We start from the raw sequence: 11,152 nt of genomic DNA on the forward strand, positions 1-11,152 counted from the left end.
ATGTTGAAGGATAAACAATAGATGCACTAAAAACAGCCAACAGAGAAAACAGGCTTGCTTAAAACCCAGCTAAGGCCTTTCTGTGTGGATTTCCCCTGTTTTCTCATTGTGCTCCACTTTCCTTCCTGGCTCCAAGGACATGCAGTCCAGGTGTAAGCGAAAGTGTAAAAGAGTTAATGTGCTCGTGTTGTCTGAGTCTCTCTCATGTTGTTTGACTAGTGACCCACTGGTGAAGCGTTTTTCTCTGTATTCGCTGAATGCCTGGATAGACCGCTGCCCTCCATGGGGATGAATAGCAGGATGTGAGAGAATGGATGGATGGAAAACCTTAGTGAGCAAAATGGCAGCACCATTGTCATCATGCCGTTCAGCTGTATGACTGCTGCTCCTCACTGAAGGATGAGTCATCACACTCATCTCGTTCTCTGATGACAGGGGTTTGGAGTCTGCCAGCCTGCTGAACAAAGCCAACATGTCAGTCAGACAGTGACAAATAGTACATCTGCATATATACTGCAGCTGTATTTCATGTTGCAGAGCTCAGAGGACGATGGCCAGCTTATACTGAATAGTTAAAGGGATTCTTAATAGCTCTATGGTGCTATTTAATTCTGAGAGGATAGCTCATTCATGTTTTATGGTCTTAGTTCTTTAGGAGGATGTCCTCCTTTCTTGGCTCTAAAAGTCTTACAGGGATGGGATGTTTTATGGCCATGATGGCCAAAGAAGTGTCCCCTAAATTAAGTGCCTTTCACTTCCATTCTCACCACAGAAAGTGGCTTTAGACGTACTGAAATGAAACAATCATGGAGTAGAAATCCTTGCCAACTCCCGCTGGATTTATACTTCAACAGCTCAAACATGAATTAGGAAATTTTAGCGAAGATAAGTTAATAATACTGGAAAAAGGAAGAAAATTCAACATTGTAATAGGAACAAAGATGTAACAAATTTTCATCCTTTTCTCCCTGTCCCTAAACCTTGATAATGAAAAAATCCAGCTGGAATGTTCAGGGTAACTTTATTGTGTCATAAAAATATATGATTTGGGTGAAAACAATCATCTCAGTTTAAAGGGGGCTTTATTTTTCATAACACGACATGTAATAGAGAAAACACTCATCTTTAAGAGCCTGAATGCCAACTGACTAATTAAGCTAATCGAAGCCAAGAACAAATGTTTTGCTCAGATTAATATGCTTGTTTGATAGCTGCTATTATGATTCTCAGAAAGACATACATGTGACTCAATGTTCATGTCAATGTTGTGTCACTATAAGCTGTTCATCTTTTCATAATTTCATCTGAAGTGGGGAAAATCAGAGTCTTTTGGGGGGTTAAGAGTGTCTCTAAAACCGTTTCTGGTTTGAATTTAGAGAAGTAGAATTCTTCTTCTTTGGTGAAAATAAGGATTTGCACTGATTCAAAATTAGTGGAAAATCTCACAAAATACGAAATAGGTTGGTGGACAAAAGAAATGACAATTACTAATTGGTGGCAGTCAACTTGTGCTCTCTTTTAACCCAAGTTTGTTTTAAATAATAAAACATAGTACATCAGATAGTCTTACTTTCCTCCATGGGATACATACATGTACATATGCACCACTTTGCAACTGCAACCAATTAAAACACATATTAAAACTTAATGTTTTATTTTTATATGCTTTGTCCATATACAGCACATGTTTTTTTCTTCCAAGGCTACTATAAAACTCTATTTGTAAGGAAAACATTTCTAAGAAGGACCTCCTGCTCTTTCTTTTCCCGAGACAGCGAGGAGAGCAGAGGCTGTTACAGCCAACAGGGAGATCAAAGTAGTTAAAGTGGAATAGCTGGGAAACCAACTTTAGTCCACAAGGGAGGATTATATGTGTTTGAAATTAAGCTGCCCTGTGGACTGTACCACACAGCTCACCCTCACTGGCCTAATATCCATTCACCCCATTTGCTGGAAGATTCATTATGAACAACAATTACCTATAGACCAGCACATCGCCGGCACTGGGTTAGCTATGCAGTTGTACTAAAACTGTAGTCACAACGGCCTCATTTAATAATGGCGGTGTCATTAATAATGAAAACCAGTGGTTCTAGTAGAAAAAAAGCCCTATGTTGTCCTTGGTCTGGGAAGGGCTGCTTCCTTGACTTCACTAGGCCTTGTACCAATTAAACATTCATCAGCCAATTTTAACAAATACGAGAATAAAATCTTGTTTTATACTGTTAGAGTGGGGATCTGTTAAAAATCCTGAGTGTGATGCCTACTATTCATCTTTACCTTCTATTTTGAGTTGACCAACTGCTCATTAACTATATTTTACACTTCACTAAAATGCTAGGCGTGCATGTAGGCTACTAATATGCAGTTTAGATGCTCCAGAGCCTCTGTGATCTGAGATACCACCAGCAGCAACTTCCCTCAATTTCTCTGCCTGATAATAAAGTGTGGAAATCTGCCCAGCTCGCAGGGAAGCAGACTGCCTTGTGAATGGTGAAATTAGCTCCATCGCTCGTCTACCAAAGCCCGAGCAAAAGGGAGCACAATGAGGGGTCAGACACACGCTGATGGATGTGTTGTATCGGCTGAGTCACACCGCACAAACACTGCCTCTGTGTTCTTGGAGGATGATGGAGTTTTACATCCTTGCTGGGAGCATATATGAGTCCATGGGCATTGCTTACCAACTCAGCAGCCTGACACTGGTACACCAGCGGAGTAACTTGCTGTGTACCGTAGCAGGAAATATAACACCAACAGACAACATTCACTTACAGCAATTTTCCAGCAACTGAGCAAGCCTGAAACTGAACGCTGACAGCAGGAAGACAGGGTTTGATACGAGGTCTGGAGAGGGAAGTGAAGTGCAAGTAAAACTTCCTTCAGCGTTTTTTTTAAACACACTTGAAAAGCTACAAGTGAAAAGAAATGTGTATAATAAAACGCAAAGCAAGTATTAAAGCAAGCAAGGCAACTAAAAACCTATAAAAACGTGTTTTAAGGCTGCGCTCGAGGCGATTAACAGATGCCGCAGATAAAATTGGGTTGGGTTGGTTCTGTAGTGTAAGGGAAATTATATTTATGTGGGTGTCCTCTGGGATTTTGGGTTTTTGAAGCCGTTGCATATCACGCACCCCTTTCACTACATTTATTTACTGTCAAATAAAACAACAATACAGAAGCATACAGATGTTTAGCTTTAGAAAAAGTACTCCTTGAAGGATTTAACTCGCCGCATTTTGACATGATCACAGGCTGCTTTGAGAGGCAAGTGAAAAGGAAAATCTAGTAGTCTAAATGGGTTAAATGAATGAATTACTTGTTTAAAGAAAACTTTATAACGCTATGTGATCCAGGTAATTAGTTTTGTGGTTGTGGTGTTTCATTGTTCTCTTTGTTGAAAATATTATTTTCCACTTCGTATTGTTTCACTTCACTTCACTTCAATATGCATTTGCACAAGTTGGGTTTTAATCCTGCAGCCAGCCACATAATCAACATTGAATATCTGCTGCCACCTACTGTCTTAAGGCTTTAATACAGTAGTAATATATTAGTGCACAGTGCGTGCCTGTTGCTGTCTGTGCATAGCTTATGAAAACTGATTGCTAAAGGAGTCATCAGACTAAATAGAACACACCTTATTACGGATGATGAATTCATTAAGGATGTAGCAGGAAGGTGTGGTTCCTTAGAAACACCATCCTCCACACCTGAAAATAAAATAGTCACAAACAAGTCAGTATGTTAACACTGAGGCTTATGATTATGTGTGAATTTAAACATTTGTTTAACTTTTCTTATATAATTGATCAACGCTTTCATTATTTCTAATGCATATAATATTCTAACATCCAAACATCTTCTTCCCTTGTCTAAAATAAGCATCAGACATTGAAGGTCAGTCAATGAGAACATGGTTTCAGTCAGAGCCTGAAGTGAAATAAAAATATATCACAACTGGTGGAAAAGATATCTAAACACATTAAGATAAGATATTCCTTTGTAAGTCACACAATAGGGACTCTGAACTGTAGTTTTATCTCACCTTGAGTACTGCTCAACAGTCAGGTCAGGTGCAGCCAAAAATCATCAGTCTCAGCTCCAAATAGCTCAGAATAAAGCTGAAATGGTGCACTGCACCGTCCATTAGGTGTGAGACAGAGAATGCATGCCAGAGTCTCATGGCTCAGAGTTGAAGATTGGCTGGCATGAAGTTTTTTTTAGGGATATCTATTATAGTAAACAAAGAAATGGTTTCCCAATATAATTATATGAGAGGCAAACACAGTCACACTACCAGGCTGGTCACAAAGGGGTTATTTAGTTAAACAAAACAAAAACCCAGAAGAGAGGCAGGATGCAGAGCTATAATAGAGCCATCACTAAGAGACACAAGTTACCAACCCAATAATTTAAGCCCCCTTTTAGTTTTAAAATACTACAACAACAAAAAACATTGACTAATGATTATGATGACAGGCAATTTGTCTGTTGTGATGTTTACACATTTATTTGTCTTTGATATATTTTTATTAAGACTTTTTATTTGTTTGATATGCTTTTATTTTATTTATGCATGTGGACCCTGGGAAGACTTTAGTTGCAACTAATAGGGATCCAAACAAAGAATAAAGAATGAGGAAATAAAGAGTTTTATCCAATATAACTGATCCAAACAAAGTGAAATAATAATTTTACACCACCGCAGTGATGAATGTAACAACTAGACCTGAAAAACAGGCATAATGACCAAACTTGAGCATGTAATTTCTGTTGTTCACTTCTATTCTAGTTCTTTACTGTTCAGACATCTCTTGTTCAGTGTACGACTGCCATTACTCTCTTTTCTTAGGCTGCCCAAGAGTTGTATGAATTAGTTTCTGGATTTTTCTGCTTGAGTTGCAAGGCTGAGATCTTCAGGCACCTCCTGACAGATTTATAACTTGAAATGTTACAAGAAAAGATAAATAGGGCAATGTATTTATTGTATTGGGCTGTATTTGTATTGTCATAATCAGATGTCAGATTATAATTTCCTTGTTTTTCCCATGCAAATTGTGGATAGCAGGAAGTACAGGTTCTACAGAAGCCACCGGTGCTGCTGCCTCATAGGAGAGTCAGAATGTACAAAGGCAAGATCCTTCCTTAGACACTGATTTTCTTCTACGCTGGAATTATCAAATATGGAGCAGTCCGACAACTTAAGGTAGGAAAATCTGTTAAACAATGCTTCACATGCACAATCCAGATAAGAAAATACAATAGTATGTTGTCAGTATTTGGTCAGATTATATTTTTAAAAAAGGGTGAAATAGATTGGTTACTCGCTTAAAAAAGAGAGAAAAGGGTAAATGCAACATTTAAACTATAGTTCGCAATGTACTGTGGGTCTACATCTACATTAGTGAACTAGTTTGATTGTTGGAAGGTCGGGAATTGTTTAGTGAAAGAATCGCGAATAATGTTGACAAATGATCTTTAACCTAAATGCGTTTATTCAAGGACACTACCACTTTAAATAAAAAAGGAAGTAGTGACTTCCAAGGGACTTCCGGTATAGACGTCTACCTTCAAGATAAAAGTGAGGATTTAAGAAATATATATATTATTTTAACGTAAGCAACCATCAAGTAAAAGACCGGGTTGATCATAATTGTAAAACAAAAAAAAGGTATTGAAATATGTTTTCTGCTTAAACGTCAAAGTAAGAGCAGGTTTAACAAATTAATGGGAGTTTTCTTTCTTTTTCTTCTACATAAAAAGCGCAGAACAGCAATTGTTTTAATATTAAGGCCTATATTTGTATTCATACTGTTGACCTTGCATTTTATGACGATGCAAATTTCCATTCAAGCATGGAGGTGATTTTGTAATTTATTTGGGAAAACTTTCAAACTATTAATACCAGCATGATGTAGCACTGCCCATGTGCCACTTCTCGGTTCCTTTTTTATGTGTGTGTGTGTGTGTGTGTGTGTGTGTGTGTGTGTGTGTGTATATTTTTGGAAGTATAAAGTCTTATTGTATTCTATCTGAAAAAGTGGCTTTTGCAGCGATTACATTTTATTCTGAAAGATTAGACCGGAAGTTGCATTGTTATTGCCATTGGCGGAACTCAGTCGTCATGGTTGTTTCGTGTAGTTAGCACTGCTGGGTTGTAGCTACATATTAGCTCATGTAAATGCTGCACTTTATCCCAGATTCTTCTTCCTTCGTTTAAACCATGAACAGGAGCCAGCTGAAGCGGTCCAATATCTTGAGGATGGCTCTATCCGGCTCGGGAACGATGGAGCATGGAGAGACTTTCCTCCTGCGGGCTGTAAGGATAGGAGCTGTGGTTGCCCTGTACTGGTTTGTTTCAATAACAATGGTGTTCCTTAATAATTATCTGCTGGACAACCAAGACTTGGACGCGCCGTTGTTTGTGACTTTTTACCAGTGTGTGGTGACTGTTGGGCTGTGCTGGCTCATGCAGCTGCTGTCCAAATTGTGCCCGGGACTGATCGACTTCCCGTCGGTTAAATTCGACGTGAAGACATCCCGAGAGGTCCTGCCGCTGTCCATTGTGTTCATCTGCATGATCACCTTCAACAATCTGTGCCTGAAATACGTCGGAGTGGCCTTCTACACGGTCGGTCGGTCGCTCAGCACCGTTTTTAATGTGCTCTTATCCTACGTTGTCCTGAAACAGACCACATCATTCCGAGCCATACTGTGCTGTGGCATCATACTGGGTATGTTCTCTCTCTTTCTTCCTCTAAATGGATTATAACGCAGTTATATATTCTGTATTAACAAGATAAATGGTAAATTAAAGTATTTTCAGGCTGTGTATCAAAAAGTATATCGTCACCCTGTTAAAATAATCGCCTAAGTCATTTTTTCAAGTTTTGCAGGAAACACAAAAAACTTCACCAATAGTGTAACATATGATATTTATTGATCATTTCACTCAAAAAGGATGTACCAAAGGATGGCTATTGGCATAGTAATAACACTGTGTGTAAATTATGTAACTTAAGAGAAATAAATGACTTATAATACAATAAAACACTGATAAACTAAACTGATAACTAAACAATCTCCCTCTAGCTCTTCTTTGCTGGGTTCTTATCTTATCCATATGAATATGGCAAATTGTCAAAGAAGTGATGATCTTAAAGGGGTAAAATCACATGATCTGATCAACTGAGGATGTAGGTGATTTTACCATAGGTGGCCGGCATCATGAGGAGATGATTTAGGCAAAAAAAAAAAAAATTTTAACAAAAAATGACTTGATTATTTTAACAGTGTGACAATTTTGCTCCTTTGTTGAAGATCAGTTATTAAAGATACATTCTGCAATTACTAGATAGCTACCCTCAGACATGTGTTTCCCTTATCTTCATGCATTTAGTCCAAATGTTTGTGGATACCAGAGCACCCATGTGATCATTGAACACTGGTATGATTGAGAAATATAGTTCATCCTAAAAATGTTGGATGTGGTTGAGGTCAGGGTTCTGTGCAGGCCAGTCGAGTTCTTCAACACACAACTAGTAAAATAGTAGTTTGAAGTGTATCTGGCCTTGTACTCTGGGTAATGTTGAAACAGGAAAGGTCCAAAAGAGGAAAAGAACATTTGCAAATGAAGTTGTTAATTCTTTTCGCCATTTGAAAATGTTGTTTACATTTCAGTGATCAGCTCATTCAAACCTAATGGCTGCATACCAAGAAAGAAATAAGTCAATCCCTATTACCATTTGTATAATTTACAGTATACATTTGTGGTTTCAGTTCCTCGGATGTGACTGTTTTCTGATAGTTCGTTATTTCTATATATCCAGCCTGATTCCAGAAAAATTGAGATGCTGTGTAAAATGATTAAGAATGAAATCATAAAAACAAATGTTTCCCAGTATGAGCATTAGATATCTTGTCTTAGGTTTCAGTTGAATGTAGGTCACAAAGAATTGGCAAGTCATTGTAATATCTTTTATTACATCTTTCACAGCATGACATGAACATTTTTTGGAATTATGGTTGTATCATTATAAATAATTGTGATGGGGTTTTTGTTTTTGAAAAAAAAACATTTTAGGATATGACTTTTGGCTCTGGGAACTTTGGAAAAATATAATTTTTGCAGCTCTAGTTTAAAACAGTATTTTAATTATATGCTGAAAAGTGTGGAATAAATCAGAGAAACATAACACAGGGTTTGTACGGGTGCTTAAATTCCTTGAAAATGCTTAAATTTAAATGTTGTATTTTCAAGGTTTAAAAAGTGCTTGGATTTTGGATAAAGTGCTTGTAAATGCTTGAAATTCTTACTGTATTTCTCTTGCAATCAGACTATATCCATCTATAGACTATAGATAATCACATGTTCAATGTAAAAAGTAATGAGTAGCCTATCTGAAAGACCATTCCTCCTAAAAGTGTATACCATCTCTGTTGGTATGGTTCAGTGAAATCTCCCCCTTTTAGTATGTAAGTACTCATCTAAAACATGCAATTTACAAGAGGTGTAAGACACTGGAAAAGCTTGAAAATAGACCTTGAAAGTCCTTGAAAAATGCTTGAATTTGACCCTGCTCCATTGTATAATATGCTTTATCGTGTATTCAGTCCTGCATGTGTCCATGCTTCTCAGGTGGATTCTGGCTCGGTGTGGACCAGGAAGGCATGACCGGGTCCCTCTCCTGGACAGGGGTCTTTTTTGGGGTGGTGGCCAGTGCTTGTGTCTCTCTGAACGCCATCTACACTAAGAAGGTGATGCCAGCAGTGGATGGAAACATCTGGAAGCTTTCCTACTACAACAACATTAACGCCTGCGTCCTCTTCCTCCCACTAATTATTGTGTTCGGGGAGTTTGGTCGGCTCGCCAGCTTCAGCCGTCTCACTGACCTCGGGTTCTGGTCCATGATGACACTCGGTGGAGTGTTTGGTTTCGCCATTGGCTACGTCACAGGCCTGCAGATCAAGTTTACCAGTCCACTCACACATAATGTCTCAGGGACAGCGAAGGCCTGTGCACAGACAGTCATTGCTGTGGTGTATAACTCCTCCAGTAAAAGCCTGCTGTGGTGGACCAGTAACATGATGGTTCTAGGTGGCTCGTCAGCCTACACTTGGGTCAAAAGTCTAGAAATGAAGAAGACTCCCCACAGAGTCCCTCAGGACTCAGCCAGAGAAAAACTGCTGCCGGGAGAGAAAGGAAACCTGGGAGTGTAAAGACTATAACCATGCTGAGAAACCCTTGATTTTTTATTATCTTTCTGCTGTGAGAATGTGAAATAATGTAACATTTAGAACATGACTGATTAGTGACTGAAGTCAATCAATGATTTTTGATCTTGTGGTTTTATACACTATGACTTGAGGACTGAAGGAATTTGTATATATATTTTATTTAAAGATATTCACGTGGATTTGGGGCCTTTTTACGATTATTTTGAATGAAGTAACTGAGATTTATCATAATGTGTCTTAGATTATCTACAAATGAAGGGGGGAAAAATCATGTTTTTCAACTGATTCTTAAACTTGTAATAGTGGGGATGTAAAACATACAAGTGTATGTTCATATCTTATTAAAGGTGCTGTACGTGACATTCGGAAAATTATGAGAGCAGTAAACACATATTTGCTATGTAAAGATATAGTGGAGTGTTGGTTTCCTGACCAGAGAATGAAGTCATGCTCCCCGGTGTGTTTTATAATTTGAGTAGTGTATTAGCAGTAGCTGGACTGGCCGTGCTTGCAAGCGAGTACCCGGTGCATTAAAAAGTGACGCTAAGGGGCGTCTGAAGGGGACCTATGTGGAAACAATCCCTGCTCACATACAGTCATGGAAAAAATTATTAGACCATTGTTTTCTTCAATTTCTTGTTAATTTAAATGCCTGGTACAACTAAAGGTATATTTGTTTGGACAAATATGATGATAACAAGAAAAATAGAAAATAAGAGTTTAATTTAAGAGCTGATATCTTGACATTTTCCATGGTTTTCTTGAAAATAACCAAAATCATTATCAAGAAAACCATGGAAAATGTCTAGATATCAGCTCTTAAATTAAACTTTATGAGCTATTTTTGTTGTTATCATTAGATTTGTCCAAAGAAATGTACCTTTAGTACCAGTCATTAAAATGAACAAGAAATTGAAGAAAACAAGGAACAAGGGTGGTCTGATAAATTTTTCCCAGGACTGTATATGCTCTGAATGTTGTTTAAAGCAACTTTTTTAGGGTAGCGTCTGGCTAAGAACATGTCTCCTTTCTCAAATATGAACAAAGTTGAGACAGAAGGATTTGTATTGTCCTGTGGTAAGGTAATCTAGGTAACATAACCTGGGTAATCAGAAACCTTGTGTCAATAGGAGGACATACAATAGGCCTTTTATCTCCAAAGAAAACACTCCTGCTTTTTAAACTATTGCATTCATAAACTTTTGCATCATTTGCAACAGCATGTGATGTTTCCGAGCTGGTCAAATTTTAAATCGTTAACCCAGGCAGTGGCATAAAGTCTATGGAAATACATTTGCATTTCAAAACAAAAGTGGAACAGACAAAGAGAGCCCTGTAGGAATATCTGCTCTCTCGTGCTAGTCGGACATTTCCATGTGTCATTACCTTTACATTTCACATTATTGTACAATTTCTCCACGGCTGAGAAGTCTTTCTTTGCACTTGTCATTCACTCTTAACTTCTGGTGTGTGGCAAACCAGGTTCCTCTTTACCAGCCTGGAATTACTATTGTCAGTCTTCAAAACCAGCTTTTTAAGATGTATTTAAACTGCTGTGACATTTCAATTTAACAAAACCAGAGCCAGAGAGCTTGTTAAGAAGAAAACATTAAAGATGGTAAACAATTCAACTTTTGCCAAGTTTTCTTATTAAATGGGAACATTGTGCTTGTACTGTTAAAACATGGAAATCATTTGTAATTATGATATTTTGGCATTCTTGTCGAATAAAATATGTTTATATACATACAGAATGTTGTGTCAATTTACATTTTCTAACTGCATGTTAAATTTACAGACTAAGTAACTATATATCTTTGATTTCATGAAAGTTCAGAGACAGAAAACGTGTAGCAAAGTCTGAGCATTGACACCATTATCTGTCTTATACTTTATGAGGGAACTATTTAAG

At 37.8% G+C, this 11,152-nt stretch overlaps 1 protein-coding gene across 1 annotated transcript; it reads left to right on the top strand.

Annotated features, from left to right (window-relative positions):
* Positions 1 to 6,077: 6,077 nt before the first annotated feature.
* Positions 6,078 to 9,419, top strand: slc35c1 (solute carrier family 35 member C1). Its single transcript, XM_059324139.1, has 2 exons — positions 6,078 to 6,737; positions 8,642 to 9,419. Exons 1-2 carry the CDS (start codon positions 6,227 to 6,229, stop codon positions 9,220 to 9,222), a joined length of 1,092 nt encoding a protein of 363 aa, XP_059180122.1. The 5' UTR covers positions 6,078 to 6,226; the 3' UTR covers positions 9,223 to 9,419.
* Positions 9,420 to 11,152: the final 1,733 nt, after the last annotated feature.

Source organism: Centropristis striata, chromosome 2, assembly GCF_030273125.1.
Source record: "Centropristis striata isolate RG_2023a ecotype Rhode Island chromosome 2, C.striata_1.0, whole genome shotgun sequence".
In the NCBI taxonomy this organism is placed as follows: domain Eukaryota; kingdom Metazoa; phylum Chordata; class Actinopteri; order Perciformes; family Serranidae; genus Centropristis; species Centropristis striata.